The 18689-nt window shown below is 38.5% G+C and overlaps 1 protein-coding gene across 1 annotated transcript in view; it reads right to left on the bottom strand.

The window, feature by feature from the left end:
- Positions 1-18689, bottom strand: part of SYNE2 (spectrin repeat containing nuclear envelope protein 2) — a 352560-nt gene that overhangs the window by 10788 nt on the left and 323083 nt on the right. The window contains 9 exon segments of the mRNA XM_020986547.2: positions 2335-2446; positions 4556-4695; positions 5617-5685; positions 6246-6528; positions 7660-7854; positions 8988-9125; positions 10080-10262; positions 11249-11399; positions 12624-12811. Of these exon segments, the coding sequence (XP_020842206.1) occupies positions 2335-2446; positions 4556-4695; positions 5617-5685; positions 6246-6528; positions 7660-7854; positions 8988-9125; positions 10080-10262; positions 11249-11399; positions 12624-12811 (1459 nt within the window).

The raw sequence follows: 18689 nt of genomic DNA, 5'->3' as shown, positions 1-18689 counted from the left end.
GAACTGGAAAAACCAAACTTATCACAAAGTAGGGTTTTGCCCCAATCAAGGTCGGCATTTCAATTCACGATGGTTTTGGGAAAGCTTTTTTTGGCCTTTTGCATAAGATATGACCTCTATAAAAATAACTAAAAAATGAAACAGAAAATAAATGCAACAAGGAGGGACAAAATTCTGTGAGATATCCCAAGAGAAGAAAATTTATTTTTGACTGCGAAGATGGCATTTGAGTTATTCCATGAAAGAGATATAGTATTTGTTCTATTGGAAACTGGAGAGAAAGAAAGCATTTTGAGTTTAAGAGAATTGACAAGAGTAAAGGCTCATAGGCAGGAAAGCAGGGACAAAGTAGTATAGTTTGACTAGACTACCTGAAGAATAGTATAAGACTGTAAAGATAAATTCTAACCAAAACACACACTCACACACACATACACAGAGTGTTTAATGCCAAGACGAGGAATGTGGACTTGAATCCATAAACCTTCACTAAATAAAGGCTTTTAAGCAGTGAAGTCATTTGATTGTAAATGTACATTGGGAAAATTAAGCAGGTCGAGGAGGGAAGGAACTTGTCCAAGGTCACAGAGCAGAGCTGGGTTTTGAACTCAGCGTTCCTTTCAGTCTTAATTTATATGAAGAATGAACTGGAGACACAAAGATCAGAGGTAAGGAGACTAGTTAGGAGTTTACTCTAATAGTCAAAGCATCATAATACATGGGCTTTTCTTATAGTAGTAAGTGATGGGAATTCGTTCATTGCTACTACGTGCAATGCCCTGGGCTAGACACTGATGGAAAAAAAGGTCAGTAATAGATAGTTCTCTTAGAGATGCTAGAGCAGGGCCTTCTCAATCTCTTCTGTGTCATCTTTTTGATAAATTAGTGAAGTCTATGAACCCCCCTCAGAAATGTTTTTAAATGCATAAATAAAATGCATAGGATTACAAAGAAACCAATTATATTAAAAATAAAGATGTAATTTTTTCCCCCTATTCAAGTTTACAGGCCCCTTGAAATCTATCTTTGAATCTTAAGTTAAGTACTTCTTTACAGATAAATATCACGCAGATTGAACCTACAGGACTTGGTGGCCAACTGGATATGGGAGGTAAGAGAAAGAGAAGGAAAAAAAAGATGTTTCCAACATTCTGAGTATGCTAGTGCTATTGACAAAAATAAAAACACAAGGAAGAAGAGCAGGTTTCAAGTTAATTAGAGAATTATAGTCAGAAAGTCTTTCACTTAATGTTCTGTCTAGTACTGGCAATTACTTAGATATCATAATCAGTAACTGGCAAAGGGACCGACATTCAAAGACTACAAAAGATGGAGACAGTCAATGGAGAAGGGGTTCTAGAAAGACAAACATACTAATACATTCAAATTATCATAACCATTCTGGAAAGCAATTTGGGATTATTTAAAAGTAATGACTAAAATGTCCACACTTTTTGATACAGTTTACCGCTAGGCATATGCTCCAGAGAGCTCAATGGCAAAAAGAAAGGCCCCATACATATCCAAATATTAATCACAACACACTTTGTGTTGAAAAAAAAAACTGGAAAGGGGCAGCTAGGTGGCACCAGCCCTGGAATCAGGAAGACCTGAGTTCAAATCTAGCTTCAGACAATTGACACTTACTAGCTAGGTGACCCTGGGCAAGTCACTTAACCCTGACTGCCACACACACACACACACACACACACACACAACACAGAACTGGAAACAAAGCAAGTGCCCATTGGTTAGGGAATAATGCCTAAACATAAGTTCCTTGGGAACAAGAACTGTTTTTTACTGGTTTTCCCTCCAGAGCTTAGCACAGTGCTGGGCACATAGTAAGTGCTTAAGTGATGCCTGCTGACTGAATGGTAAACAAACTGTGGTACAAGAGTGTAATACTATATTACTGCACCATAAAAAGGGATGAATATGAAGAACTGAGAAAAAAGTAAGCTTAAAGAAACTGATAGAGTGAAATAAGTAGAACCAGGATAACATAATGGCTGCAACAATGTAAACAGAAAGAATAAAACAGAATGGAGCACTGTGTAATGATAACGACCAAGCCTGACCCCAGAAAAGAGTGAGGAACATTCACATCCCACCCTTCACTGAAAACGGGGGAATTATGACCTAACGAGAGGTATTGCAGACACTGACAGAGGTGCTGCTTCGGCTTGATTTTTTTTTTTCAAGCCTTTGTTAAAGGAAAGGCTTCTTGGGACAGAGGAGCACATTTAGAAATGACTGATGTATTAATGAAAGGAGCAAAAATAAAAGAAATCAGACAAAAATCTAAAAGAACCATATAGGGTTCAGCTGTACCTGCATGCTGTTCTGTATCTGTAAGACCTTCGTGGTCACTAGCATTTAGCATTCCAGGGCCTTCTCTCCCGTTGTCCACACTATCCGTGCCAGGACATATAAGCTGTTTAACCTAGAATGATTTAATTGTTAAGTTACTACCCACAAATTAAGTGTCTCCTGAAGAGTAATTCAATACACATCAATGGATTAGATATTACTGAACCTGTTCCTCTCAAGAGCAGCTTTCTAATAATACAGATGCATTTATACACATGGAGCATTTCATTGGTATATGTGCAAGCAGAGCTCATGGTAGAAGTAAAGCCTTGGCATTTATATGTATGTAAAGCAGGAAGCAGATGAGAGGATGCTGATGCAATAAGATGGTCAGTTTCATTTGCATGCTTCCTAACTTTCTTCAGAAATGTACCATGCAAAAAAAAAAAAAAGGTTGAAAACAATCATTGTGCTTACCAGCTTATTATTGTGTTAGCACTTTTACATTTTCACAGTGTTTTACAATTTTTTTAGTTATCCCTCCCAGTCACTCTGTAGAGGTGGTTGGCATTATTATCACCGGGAATTAGAAACATACAGAGTACAAATCAGTTTCCCAGTATCATTCATTACCAAATGCTTATTTTCATTGCACATACTGATTTTTTTGCTATCAACAGAGCTGATGGGGCCATTCCTAAATATAATGCACTTTTTAGGAAGAACAGGCTTTATCAGGCTAGTAACAATGTTGCCTCTGTGAAGGCCTAAAGAAAAGTTACAAAAATTGGATTCACTTGGACTACTCTTTAGACAAGGTGACAGCTAAAAGTGCTCTTAGGATGGCAAGTAAAGGACTCAGCTCTTGAAAATGGTTGACGTAGTCACACGCTGAGCTGTCTGTAGAAGCCAGAGCACAGAGACAGTTTATTTTAAAGCAAAAGGCTCTACCCCAAGGTTTAGATAAGGACATGTTTCTCTACATAAGTCATTTCTTGGTGACTATATATGAAGGGTTCTTAACTTGAGGTCTATCGACTTAAAAATATATTAACTGTATTTTGATATAATTGATTTGCAATCCTATGCAGCTTATTCTATGCATTTTAAAACATTATTCTGATAAGTGGTTCATAGGTTTCACCAGATTGCCAAGGGGTTCCATGATACAAAAACAGCTACAAACTCCTGATCTAGACCAATCAATGGGGTAATAAAAGAAACTTCAGTAGATTAGGAAAATGGCCCTGAACTGTATGGCATGAACAAGCCGGGTTTGACCAAGTACATTGAAACTGTTCACTAATTCAGCAAACAGGAAAGTTTGGGAACTAGTGAGGCAAATGTGCCAATTACTTTTTAATTTCTCAACAAGAAAACATTCTTCAAAGGGCAGCAGTCAAGCTCTAGATGATTTTTAAAAGCCATCAACTCTCATATCTGTAGCATTTTCAGCTGCATAGAAAGCGTATTTCTTCACAACAGCCTTGGGAAGTAGGTAAGCGAAAGTATTGCCACTCCCATTTACAGATGGGGAAATTGAGGCTTGGAGAAATTAGATTATTTGCTTAAGTTCGCGAAGCTGATAAGTGAGGGCATAGGCATGTGGATTTGAGCTCTGGTCTTGGGTCTTTGCAAGGTGACCATTTGGGATCTTGGGCTGGATTCCCCAACAATCACTCAGAACTCTCCTGAGCTACCTCCTCCTGTGCCCTATTGCTTGCTCAGAGCACATAGATTCAATTTACAATTAGCCTAAGAATGATATAATTAGTAAAGTAGATCTACTATGGTGCCACAAACTCTCTTAAGGTTTCTTGGAATCATATGTTGTTGTGGATTTTCCCTATCTCAGCTCCTTCCAGTGACCTGGGTAATGGAGTTACGTTAGCTGTATTTAGTTATTAATGTTTTCTGGGCCAAGTAGATCTTTATTTGATCAAGACGATGCTAAAGAGGCCAACATCACAGGGTTGAGTCATAAATAGACTGGTTAGAATAACTGTCTTTTGGCCAGAAATCGTACTCCTAACCTAGAAGATTTTTTCTTCTGGCTGTAAAGGTGACCAGGCATGATGTGGGCAATGGGACACACAGCAGAAACCACCCATGGAAAACCCACCCTGGACACAGGCTCTGCATGTCAGTATTCAGAATGCAACGCATCATTCCTAATGTTATTGGAAACAACCATCATCATTTTTATTGCTATCCATACTATAGAAGCAAGCAGGAGACTTACATATTCTGAATTGTATGGGGTGCTCATTTCAGGAGCGATTGGCAGTACACTCCTATCAACTTCAGTTTGTTTGTAGCGATGCGTTTGATGAGTAGGGCTGTCAGGGGTATGCCATCCATGAGCCTCAGAAATGGATTTACCTGAAACAAACAGGAATGATATATAGTCCCTTCTATAGTCACTGCAGATGTGATGTTATATAATTGCACCAAAAAAAAAAAGCATTATGAGTAACATGGCATCAGGTTATGGCATAAAAATGAGTTCTGCAGCTTTCCTTGCAAAGCATGCATGTTTGCAAAAGGTGAGTAGGGTCCCACATGGGAATGAGATGAGTCATGCAGCTGTGGCACATTGTTTTCATGGAATGTTGTCAGGATGGGACGGCACACAAAGTTTGCTGCTGAGGCTGGTAGTTTTAGAAGCTGGGGTCTCCAGTCATATTAGCCTGCAATGACAGTTGAACTAACGTGATGATGTGTGTGTGGTCTTTCAGGGGTCAGAGTAATGAATGTTAAACTCTGGCTGGAGATACCAGAGGGTCTGCCCATGGCTCTGGTACATACTGCAGACTAGAGGGGAAAATCCCACCTTTCACTGCCAAAGAAAAGTAATGTTGCTTATGTTTAAGTCAATTTTAGCACCTTCTACCCAATTCCAGCTCTTCTTCCCAGGAGATCACCATTAGCAAGAAAATAGCTTTAAACCAAACCACCATGGGGAAAAAAAAAAGCTTGGTCCATGCTTAAAGACTTCAGATCATGAGGATAAAGCGTGAAGGAAACCCCTTCCACCTGCCCCTAAAGTTGAAGTCTGATCTGCACAGGCCCATGGAGTGAAATATGCATGGCACTGAACTTAACTGGTTTTTACGATAAGATTTTCTAATGTTCATGTGAGTAGATGTGAGTAGTACCGCAGCATAAATACACCATGACCCAAAGACATGATGTAAACCAAAAGGCAAGAAGTCAGACATGACACGTGACAGAAGTTTAGGAACAGAGCGTGCGCCACAGGAACGTTGCCATGTTGAGACACATGCATTGGCAGAGGCCTACCAGAAGATGCTTTCAAAGTTTTTGTGGTCATTTTAAGATATGCCTCAGGATTTTCAGTGATTTCTACATCTGAAAAAGAATAATGTCATTTTCCTCACTGGAGAAAATACTCAGGCTGATTATTTAAAAGAGTAGAACTGTTGTTAGCTGAGAGGTGAAAACCATCAATTTTTGTACTTCTAATAAAAGGATTTTTTTTAAAAGCAGTGTTACAGCCAGCTCTTGATGATCCATGGCAGTGGGAGGGCTGGGTTGGGGCAGATGACATTGAGAGCAAATCAAAACCCCTTATTTCAGCTAAGAACTTCAATTTCTTTTCGACCCAGAGCAATTGAGTAAGTGGCTTTCTGTAATGGACAGACTTGAATTTTTACTTTTTAATTCTTTCCCCCTTTCTACTCTCTAAAGTAGTAGGTCAAAAAAATCAAGGAAATGGTCACAATGTAGAGGAGCAGATGGGCTGGGGTGAAATGGTAAAAAGGCTAGGTAATGCATTATTAGAAAATCAGTGCCCAGATAATTGAAGAGTTGGCAATGCCAGTTGGCTATTTAAAAAGAAAAAACCCAAGCAAACCTATTGGTACCAGGAGCCTTGGGGGAAACCTTCTCTCAAGATTTATGGCCTTTACCTGACACAGCACTGTAGTATGGTCCTTCTTCATCATCTTCATGAGAGGAAGAGCCCCCCACATCACCTGTGTGATCCCATTCAAGTGGAATAGAGTCCACACTGACGGGGGTCTCACAGCCTGACCGCTCATGACCCAGTGGGGGAGGCATAAGGTGACAAAGGGACTGAGGGGATGATGGTCCCTCATTCACCTCCTTTTTATGCCAAGAGTCACTTTGTATTTCTCTTGAATCTTCCACATCTGTTTCATTTTCAGAGGCTTCTTTTTCATCTTCCAATCCCTGAAGAAAAGACAGTTTTAAAAAATGAAACAAATTAAGCTGAAGAAGAATATGGGAAGATGATTTCAACTTTTGGGCATAGGGTGGGGCTGAGGGGAGGATTTCCTGCCGTAGAATGTCATCACTCAAGTGTAATTGTAACCAGGGAATTGTCATTGCCGTGTTTTATTACTTGACCTGCAAATTCATTCCCTCTTAATTCTCTTGGTTACATTATGTCTCGTTTGAGTCATAGGAAGGAAATGACGGAAGATGCTCGATTTTTACAATAGATAGAATTGTGAGGTAATTTTGGTGGGAAGGGGGAAGTAACTGTCTGTAGAATGAGATGAAAGAAAGGGTCGCTTGTGCTTTTAAGTGGCCGTCATTAAATAAATGATGTTCTCAGCACACCAAGGTTAGGTAGGCGCTTCTAAGCAATGACTTGTACTCAAGTGCCACTTGCAAAGAGGAAAAACAAAAGGCATTTTTTTTTTGAACAACTGCCTGAGAAGGGATTGAAGCTGCTTTTGCAAATTGATGTTCTTGACCAAAAGCAATCAATTACAAAAGAGAGCAAAGCGTCAGGAAATTCTAAAAGTAAATGATCTAGCAATTAAGAGAAAGTAAATGACAAATATTTACTGATAGTAAAAGATCTTCTAAAAATCATCATGAACTGATGCTGAGCGTGTTTGTTTACACTTGCCCAGAGAAGGTTGTATTCAGGAACACAGTACAACCAAGGGATAGAGTGATTTTGTTTCAATGACCAAATTCAACAATCATTAAATAACTCCCAGATGAAAGATACAATAAAATCCTAATGGAATTGAACAAAAGCCTAGTGTTTTCCACAAACATACTTCACAACTGCCACTTTCTCATTATTTGCCCATCAGAAAATAAGTTTAGAACTGGAGTGGCATGGAGGGTATGGTAGGGAAGGGCCATGCCCTACAGAACAATAATAAAATAGAAACCAGAATCTCTCACCATAACCTGTTAAACACAAAATAATTCATATGTGTGGACTCCTAAACAGACTAATATTTAGATATCTATTTCCAATTCATGAAAACAAAACCAAGCAATTCTCAATCAATCTCACGTCTGTTGGTAGAAAGTTTACAGCAAATGCATTTCTCTTACTGGATGGTGAGAGGTCAGCCGCCGGTGAAATCGGGCCACTCGACCAAACACTTCTTGGCAGTACCGGTGAAGCTCTTCTAACTCGTCTTCAATCAATACCGCATCCATTGGCTCACTCTTTTGAATCAGCTGCTCTCCAAATACAATTAACTGGTCAATCTTGTTGGTATTTAATGTAATTTCCTGTTGGAAACCCTGTGTAGAATATGAGAAAGGACTGCTTAAAATATTTTCCAGTGGAGGCCTAGGCTGGACTTTCCTCTCTGCAGAAAGAATCAAAACCTTTTCTTTAACCTACTTGTTATCAGTCTATTAAATTTATCAACAAGGTCTACGGTCAAAAAGCTTGCCATTTGCTGCTAAAATATGCCCCTTCATCAATGACAAACCATGATTCCAGAGGACTAAAGATGAAGGACATGGTCGACCTTCTTCCCAAGGGATAATGGATGCAAAAAGCAGATTGAGACATACATTTTTGAACACAGCCTGTTGTGGGAATTTGTTTCACTGAACCATGTATATTTGTTATGAGGGGTTATCTTTTCTTTTTTAATTATTTAATTGAGGGAGGGAGATGGAATGGAGAGATGCTTGTAAAAAAATTAATTTTTTAAGATTTAAAGTAAAATACTTCCCCCTCTTTACTTTTAAAAAAGCAAATCATTTTTTTCCTCACTTAGGAATTTTTCCACGTAAAATCTTTTTGAAAACTTGTCATGCTTTACTAGACACTATGTGAAGGAAAGAACGATATATCTCAATCACACAATAGTAGAAGCAATTCTCCCATATTATTTTGCTAGTGGGCCTTTAATTTTGACCCTGTCATTTCAGTGGTTCACATGTGTAAGGGTTATTACTTGGTGTGTGGTAAATTTCACTTCTTGGCCTTTTCTAATACCTAATAAAGAGTTAGGTAGATGGCTCAGTGGATGAAACAGTGGGCCTGGAGCCAGGAAGACAGATTCAAATCAGATACTTTACTAGCTGTGTGACCTTGGGCAAGTCACTTAACCTTAACCCACTGGAGAAGGAAATGGCAAACCACACTTCAGTAGCTTTGCCAAGAAAACTCCACGGATGGTGGGATTCTGTGTGACTGAGGAAAAACAAAAACAAAACAAAACAAAACCAAAACCCCCTAACAACTACCATACCACAATCCATTCCCAGACAGCAGAAAACACCTTTCTGATGAAGGTGACCCAGAAGCTTTGGGAGCAGCCTGGATTTTTACAATTTTATCTGAGCTCACTTCCTGATGTGCTAATTGGCCCAGGGGAGCCCTGGTCTGCTTCTGGGACATGCTCACAAACAATCCTTACATGTAGCTGGCGCATTTTGTCATCCATATCGCTCTCAGAGAAATGCTCCACGTTTGTCAGCTGCAGGTCCATTTCGGTGAGCCACACCAGAATGCTCTCCCGGGTCCCTTCAAATTCTTCCCTTTGATTGGTAAAGTGCTACACCACATAAGAACAAAAGCGTATGTTTTAACTGCTCAGCTAGGATCCACAGTATGTTTGACCTATATTCTAATTCTGCCTCTAGAGGATGACTGTAGAAAGGCATTATAAGAAAGACCATTCTCTGGGGGAAGTCAGGGAGCTGGGCTTTAATCCTGGGGCAAGTTTCCTCCACTGAAAAATGAGGGGGCTGGTTTTAATGACCCCTGAGTTCCCCTGCAGCACTAAATGGATGATTTTATCATCTCTCCTTCTCTGGGCCTCAGATTTCTCATTGTAAAAAGACAGGGCTGAACAAGATACCATTCGAATTTAGAACAGGAAAAGACTTTATCTAAATCTAAATCAAGCTTCTCATTTGACTGACAAGGAGTGATTTGCCTAAGGTCTCTAAGGTCCCTTCCAGCCCTGGTATTGCTGCTATACACCTGCTCTGTGTATGGTTCACTGGGTATTTTCACTATTCTAATTTCGAATATACCTTCTGAGAGGGAAAGAGGAAGAATGTAAATATTAAAAATGTCCCATCAAATAGCAAGGACAGACCTAATCTACCTGAAGTTTTAAACTCAGTAATTTTTATTTTTTCCCCTTAATTACATGTAAAGAAAAATTGTAGGGTGTTAATTATCATATCCTACTATATATAGGAAAAACAAGGAATGATTGCAGCTTGTGTATAACAATAAAAAATAGGAAATGTGCAAATCATTTTTAAAAAATATAAATACATTTTTTCCCCTTAATTACATGTAAAGAAAAATGCTAAACTTTTTTTTTAAATTTTGAGTTTCAAAATTTTTAGAGGTCATTTTAAGAGAACTTAAACCCATGCTTGGAATTCCTGATTTCTGTTTGTTGTCCGACAGACCATAAATCTGTCTTTTCTCCTGTGGTTTGCACCATGAAAAGACACAAGTCTGCATACAGCTGAACTGATTTCAAGGTTACCTTGAGTCTCCGTAGAATAGCTGTGACTCGTCTTTGGAGGTTGTCCCAACGCTGATTGCCTTCATGAACCATCTGCTTCAGTTTGCTGGCGGTATCTGTGCGGTTCTCTCGAGCAAGTCGCCTATACTGCTTATTGATAAGCTCCAACTGAGTGAGTCTCTCGTGAATCTGCCACTGAAAAGCCTGTATCACACATAGGATATTGGTCAGAGTTGCCTCAAAGTACTTTCCCCATCTAGCATGAAAAATGGACACTTTTGGATGATTTTTTCCCCCACAATTAGAAAAATCTAAACAAGAGGCATGTTATTAATGCCTCTGAAATACAGTTTTATATAAAACCAGCTGGGCATCTGGAACAATAAACCTGCAATATCTATTAGGAGCAGAGAAGAGTATTTTAGTGGCAAATGTTTCCTGTGGTCCTTTCCAATAAATGTATTCTTTCAAAGCTCCTGATACTTTGTGTATTTATTTCAGCCACAGATTTGCTCATCCTGAGACTGCCCTCTTTCACATGCCATGCTTTAGAAGCTAGCTTCCCAGTCACAACCCATATTAACATCCAGAACCACAGATCACATATATATATATATATGTGTGTGTATCTATATATCTATGTATAGATATATAGATACACACACACACACACACACACACACACATATATATATATGACAGAAATTATGGGAAACTTAGAAAAAGTCCCGTTAGCTGAAATGAGAACCCTGTTCAGGTTTGATCACTACATAACTACTAAGTACTGGGTCAGAAAAGTTTCCCTCTAACTGAAGGGGTGAGGGGTGGTGCCAATCAAATGGGGACTGGATGAGTAAGTTATGGTATATAAATGCAGTAGAATACTATTGTGCTATAAAAGATGGTTTCAGAGAAAGACAGGAAGACTTGTATTATCTGCTACAGAGTGAAGTGAGCAGAACTAAGAGAACAATTTGTACAATAATAACAAAACGGTAAAGAAAGACGCACCCATACACACAATTTTGGACATGGCCGATGTGGGAATTTGTTTTGACTGGTTATACATGTTGTAACAGGGGTTTTGTTTTTCTTGCTTTCTTAATTGGGGATGGGAGGATGAAGAGAGAATGTGGATCTGAAAATTTAAAGGAAAAAAATTTCTTTTTTGAAAAAGAGAAGGTTTCCACCTCAAACTTCTTCAGCTCTTCCTTAGCATTTGTGTATAACACCTCTGATGAATTTGGATAGGCTGCTGTTTTCTCTGCTGACTTCAGCCAGTCTTCAAAGCGGGAATAATCATCCAGAAACTTCTGCCAGAGTCTCCATGTTTCTTCAATCCTGGTGGAAATAAAGCAGTTCTCTAAAATCAGTTGTTCGATCTCAGTCCTGGAGAATTGACAATGAAACACGCTTCCCTCCTCTAGATTGAAAGGTGGGTGGGATGAGGTTACCTGCTAGATCTTTGTTGTGTTGGTTGGTTTTCCTTTGTTATGAGGAAGGTCTCAATGTGTCAGGTGGGAGAGAGGAGGTTTAAGGGGAAAGGCGGAATAGAAAAATGAAGGGCAGCAAAAGAACTTGAAAAATAAATAACAACAAAATAGGTCCTTTCACTGCCTTGTGTTTGAATACCCTTTTCTTTTCTCTTAGCTTCGGTCTGTTCCCATCTCCCACGGACCTCCCCTTTATTTTTGGGGACAACATACATGTCACAAAAGTTTGCTACTCAGAAAAGCAGTATCCCAAACTTAACATGCCTTTCAATCAATAAAGCAAACAAGCAATTTATTAACATCAGAAGGACCGGAATTTAACTGTGAATGACTAAAATGAATCAATTAACTCAGTGCATATTTTTATTCATAAGGCAAAGAAAATATAGAGAGGACAAAAATGTTTGTTTCAAAGTAAAATCTTTTTTGTGTCAATTGAAGTGCCTGATCCTTCTAGATCATCTACTGGGTATCAGACGCTGTATTAGGCATACAAAGACAAAATGAAATAGCCACAGCCCTCAAAAAGCTTGTATTCTTTCCTTTGAAGAGCTCTGACCACTTCCCTTATACTACCTGTAATCTTCATAGATGTAAATAAGGAACAGAGATTAAAGATTTGCATAGGGTCCCAGTTGGAGCTGCAGTGAAAACTCTAAGCTTCCAGTGTTCATTCTATCTTGGAAGCGATCAGGATTAAATGACTTGTCCAGGGTCACACAGGTGGTAAGTGTCGGAGGTTGGATTTAAACTCAGTCCTCCTGACTCTAGGGCCCACTGCTGTATCCACTGAGCCACCTAGTTGCCCCTTGTAGTGTTCTTTCCATTACACTGTATAAAGGAATGAAATCTAGGTTCATGGATATTCTTTTTTAAAAAGACTAAAGAGTTTTTTCTTCTTGAATCAATTTCTTAATAAATATTTTGTGTATACATTGGTTTCTGTTTTCTCAGCAGTAATTCACACACTAGGAGTAAAGTATGAGGGTCCCAAGGGTAGCAAGGAGTCCTCTGGAAGAGCATCTGGCTCATTAGACATGAAACAACCAAGGCACATTTTCAAAGTTCTTACTTCATTCGCCGCTCCATTGACATGGCACAAATATTTCGCCACCGTCTGTCTAGGCTTCTAGTTGTCTGTTGTATTGAATCACACTCTGTCTCATTGGCACAGGCATCAGAGTCATGTAAAAGGACATCACATATATTAAATACAGACTCTACCCCTGCACTGTGCTGTTCAATATCTCGTTGCAGATCCTGTCAATGTGAAAGAAAAAAAAACATTTAGTGATTTACAACAAAACACATTCCTACCCACACTCTCCCCACGTGGGTACATAATCTACTGGTATATTTTCTTTTCGGCCATCCGCTATTATTTCATTGATAGTGGTGATGAGAGGTAAAGGGAGAAATGTGTGCACCTCTTAGAGAATGACATACAGCTCTCCTGGACCATGGAAACTCTGGCTCCTTGTCTCTAAGCTTGTCAGTATGTTCAGTGTTGTCTCAGGGATTTGAGTGGAATCAGGGATGGCAGAGTCAAAATGACTGGAGTTCAAGACTTGCCTATGACACATTTAGGATGTGTGACCACAGGCCAATCATTTAACCTCTCAGTGCCACAGGTAACCAGTTCTCAGAGACTCAAAATTGCGAGCATGTGCTAATTCCCATTGGTGAAGGGAGATCTTATTCCTTTAAATTACTGGTTAAGGTTAAGCTCCTACTGGGAACTCCCTACACCAAGGAGATCACTTTGTCTGGTTTGGAAAAAAAAAAATCAAGGCTTTAAGAGATACAGAGGTGAAAATGAAAACAGTCTGTACTCTCCAGGAGCTTACATTATATCTACAGGGACAGAGGATAGAGGGAGAGAAGAGAACATGAACACATATAAACATAAACGAGAGTAGTCAATAAAAGGGACAAAGGAGAAATCAGACAAATGCTCTGGAACATTTGAGCAGGGCAAGAGCTATTATTACAGCTTGTATTGGAGTAGAATGTGTTAGGGAAAGATTCATCAAGGACAAGGTAGTTGCTAAGATAACCCTTAAATCAGATGCAAATCTTAAATCAAAAAGCCAGAGATGAGGAATGAAGGGGTGAGTTCAGGGAACTGCTAATGATTCAACCTGGTTTAAAGGTAGAAGGCATTCCAAGGAGTAAGGCTGGGGAAGTTAAGTCAGAGGCAAAATTTAGAGGACCTTAAAAGTCTGCCTGTACAATAAAAATACAAGCTTAGCCCAGCAGTGGGAAACTGGTGAAAGTTTTGATCAGGGGAGTGGGAGTAGGATCATAGATTTAAAGGGGCCATATAAGTTATCTGAGGCAGCTCGGTGGCACAGTGGATACAACACCAGGCTTGGAGTCAGGAAGAACTACTTTCAAATCTGGCCTCAGACACTGACTGGCTGGGTGACCCTGGGCAAGTCCCTTAACCCTGTTTGCCTCAGTATCTTCACCTGTAAAACGAGCTGGGAAAGGAAATGGCAAACCATTCCAGGATCTTTGACAACAAAACCCCAAATAGGGTCTCATTACTGAAACAAGTGGACTGAACAAGTCACCTAATCCACCCCCATCTTTTTACAGCTGATAAAACTGAGGTCCCAGAGAAGTTAAGTGATTTGTTCAAGGTCATACAGGTAGTAACTGGCAGAGCCAGAATTTGAACCCAGGACTCTGTCTCCAAATTCAGTGCTCTTTCAATTGTTCATTATCAGACCAATCACAACAATCAGAACAATGGAAAATTATGTCGTCAATTGTAGAAAGGATGAACTGGAGCAAGGACAGACAGAGAGCAATTAGGAGGCTATTTCAACAATCCACCTGAGAGGTATATGGGGCCTGAACTAGGATGGTAGCCACATGTGGAGAATGGATGTGAGAGATGAGAGGACAGAGTCAACGAGACTTAACAATGTTGGATGAAGTGGTGGTGAGGAAGAGGCTGCTTTGCTTTGTCAGTCTGTTTGCTAATATAAGCTAGCTGCTTGTGTATCAAACTGAGTATTGTGGAAGGTGAAATGATCAAATTAATAAGGTCTATTTAGAAAAAATCATTTGTGACTTAAAACATAGATCTTGACAAGTACACTCAACCTGACCTTTCCCCTACCCACTCCCCAAAAGCAAACCAGGAAAACCAGTACAGAATAGAATCCAAGTACTGATACAATAATTTAGTCAATTTATTCCTTTTGATAAATAATCTGACAAATTACACAGGCTGATATTTCCCAGCAGCTGTTAAAGAAAACATTCTAACCTTGTAGGTTAGAATAGATTAAAAAAAATTATTCTAATTTCACAAAGTCTTTGCCATGTCACAGAATTACTAGCTCTTTTTAAACTTGCTCATTTCATGATACAAAGTACTTTATTTCATCAAGATATGTTAAAATAAGATTTTTTAAGTCTATTTTTAATGAGTCATATCAGCAGTTTTTCTTGAAAGCCTGGCATAGGGTTAATTTACTCAGCAAGGGTAGAAAGTCTTGTGGCAAGCTCATTTCAGAGACATTAATTTGTGTATTCATATACCTAAGAGTTAACTTTGAAGAGTCTTTCTGCAGTCGCCATAAATTGTATCGGATAAACCAACAGAAAAAGGAACATTGAAGGGGCAGCTAGGTGGTGCAGTGGATAGAGCACCAGCCCTGGATTCAGGAGGACCTGAGTTCAAATCTGGCCTCAGACACACAACACTTACTAGCTGTGTGACCCTGGGCAAGTCACTTCACCCCACTGTCCAACCAAAAAAAAAAGAAAAGAAAAGAAAATTGAAATACATAGTATATGGCAAAGAACAGAGAACACTGAAAATTTTTTTTAAAAATCTGAGTGTAAAAAAAAACAAACCCTAAATCTTCCCAAAATAGAATTCAGACATTTTAAAAATACATTTTTCCTTTTCTATTTTTAAAGAAAGCTAATCATTTCTTTTTATTTTTTATTGTTTTTTGGCTAGGCCAATGGGATTAAGTGACTTGCCCAGAGTTACACAGCTGGTAAGTGTTGTGTGTCTGAGCCAGATTTGAACTCAGGTCCTCCTGACTCCAGGGCCGGTGCTCTATCCACTGAGCCACCTAGCTGCCCCCAAGAATTTTGCTTTTATCATAAAGACAAAAGGTCTTGTTGGACATTGTACTATAGAATATTTACCTTGAAACATGTAAAAATCAATTTGACGGCATTACCGTAAAAATCTAAGCTCTAAGTTTTCCTTGGCTCACCAAAACAAACTCGATATTGTCAGTATCATCACATGCTGCCAACCTTAACTCCCTCAATTTTATGCAAAAATCTGCTTCAGAACTACAACTTGGAACCAAGAGCAGAGATAGATTTAGAAGTCTCACTGTGAGTTACTAAAAACACCCTCCGTACATGATTCCTGAAATGGTATCTTGTCCATTCTGTTTTTCTGATCTAGTTATGTGTGACAGCGTACTTATTATAGCCAATTGCACGGTAAGCAGAGAAGGGGAGGAGATTGGCCAGAGTGAGAGGTCTGTTCAGGGGCTGATGGGAAAATAGAGAAAATAAGCTAGCCAGGAAGAATAAAAGGGGAAGGAAATAAAAGAGAAAAGGGAGCTAGGAAAAAGAGAGTAGGAAACAAGATACAAATGTGAATCACCCAAAGCATTTCATATCTTAGATCATAAAACTGGAAATGACCTTTTAACTAAGCCATTTCCTTAGGAAGGCAAGACATTAGGTTAGAACCTCACCATAACACTATTCATTAATGAAAGAAAATTAATTTAAAGTAGATCTACTGAGATCCTACCCCCACCTAAAAAGGTTTAGTTACTGAAGTATCAAAAGGATTCTTATTACAATATAATATTATATCATACATAAATAATACATTATATTAATATATTAATTTACATAATATAATTTAAAATTTTTATTTTACTTATTTTATTTATTTTTAAACACTTAAATATGTATCATATTTATTTATTTTTAAATAGTGTGATGTTTTTAATAATATAATAGTTTAATAATATAATATTATAATAAGATAATAATAATAATAATACTAATACTTTATAAAGTCATTATCTTCTCTACAGTGGTTGTTTGGAATAGGCTTAGAGGCAGGCCCATCGGGAGCAAAGGTTCTGAATCATATAGATTGAAAGGTACCAGGGACCAAAATCTAGAGTAGAAGTCATCTCTTTGGTAAACAGGGGCTTGTACGACATATTTTTTTTAAAGCAACAATGTTGTATTTTCTACTATGCAATCAGGAAAAATGTTTTAGAAGGATAGCTGTAACATAAATTAATATGATCACAAATAATTCCTTGGTGATCTATATTTTTGGTTTTCAGTACCAAGGACAAGGTCATGTCTTTGGGTAGTGGCTTGGCATGAACACACAATAAACTGCTGTAGCCTTTTTAAAGTTCTAACTCGAGAAAGTTCTAACTTGTTATGTGACTAGTAGCACTGGAAACCAATTCTCTAAGTCTTGGTAACAGATGTAGGAGACCTCAGTGAGGCATAGTAGATAGTGCTAAGGAACAGTAGGGTTCAAATCTCTGATGCTTCTTTCCTGTGTGACCCAAATCACTTAACCTCTCTTTGCCTTTCATCTCCTCACCAGAAAAATTAGGGTGCTGGATTAGAAGACCCATAAAGTCCCTTCCATTTCTAAATCTGTGATCATCCGGTCTCAAAATAGGACTATAGCTTAACCACCTTCAGATTTTATATTCTTTTGGGGCACTATTTGACACTTGCCTGCAGTCAGGAAGACTCATCTTCCTGAGTTTAAATCCAGCTGCAGACACTTCCTAGCTGCGTGACCCTGGGCAAGTCACTTAACCCTGTTTGCCTCAGTTTCCTTATCTATAAAATGAGCTGGAGAAGGAAATGGCAAACAACTCCAGAGTCTTTGCCAAGAACACCCCAAATCGGGTCACAAAGAGTTGGACACAACTGAACAACAACTATTTCATTTCAAGAACAAAGAGGTCAATAGGACAATAGTTGATTCAAATGATGTCTCCCAAAGATTACATCTTAATCAGATTTTATCTCGTAAAAGTTAGGGAAAAATGACAAGCCCTCAACCAACAGCCAGTCTGTCTTCCTTTTAGGAGTCGGAGAGATAGTAAAAATTAAACACCTAATGCAATTAGTTATTCACTCTGGGTTTAATGGCTACTAGCAAGGTTAATATACTCTCAGAATATTTCGCTTTAAGTGATCAAACTAGTTGTAATGCTGCAGACAATTACATTAAGGAGAAATAGTCACCTGAAAGGTATCTAATCAAACCTGAGAAGAACATTAAAATTAAAAAAGGATTTTATAATGTGTATTTGACTTTGTATTAGGACATTTGGTAAATTATTTATAACCATCATTTTACAGTCAAATTAAAAAAAACCACTTGTTCAAATCTATTTACATAAGAATCAATGGAGAAAGCAAAACAATTCTCAAGTGTTAATAAATGACCCGCACTAGAACATAGGTTTAGATTAGAAGGCACTAGAAAGGCCATCTATTCCAACCTCTTTCTTTGTTTTATAGTTGAGAAACTAAGGCCCAGAAAACCTTGCCTTGGTCACATAGGTAGTAAGTTACTGAGCTTTGATCTGAACTCAGATTCTCTTGACTTCAAACTCAGTATACTTTTCATTGTGCTATAATGCCTCTTATCATTATCAGGGTATGTGCAAATTAAAAATAATCAATTATATAACTTGTATACATTCAAGTAAAATTTGTGAATATTACCCATGGATGCCTCACTTTCTGCCAAAATTTGATACATAAAGACCTGATCCATTTGGGATCTCACCTCTGTCATTGCATACTTTGGAAATCTAAGCACAGTACTTCTCATATATTGACCATTTGACCTGTGAGAGGAAGCCACTAATACTTTTGTGAAGGTGAAATTTGGTGAGGATTTAATACAGTGGTGAGCATCAATGCTCATCCATGAGCATCCACCCTTTTTGCCATGCCAGATCAATCCATTGGGCTAGGAAAATAGGAAGAAAATCATTTAGATTTTTTTTTTTAAATATCTTACCTCTCTAGAGAAGAGGGGAGATGGAATGAGTAGAAAGCACACTGGCTTAAGGAGTCTGAGGAT

Source organism: Phascolarctos cinereus, unplaced genomic scaffold (assembly GCF_003287225.1).
Source record: "Phascolarctos cinereus isolate Bilbo 61053 unplaced genomic scaffold, phaCin_HiC Scaffold_3;HRSCAF=262, whole genome shotgun sequence".
In the NCBI taxonomy this organism is placed as follows: domain Eukaryota; kingdom Metazoa; phylum Chordata; class Mammalia; order Diprotodontia; family Phascolarctidae; genus Phascolarctos; species Phascolarctos cinereus.
Note: the sequence above shows the minus strand (reverse complement) of the source record. Positions and strands in the feature narration are given on the sequence as shown.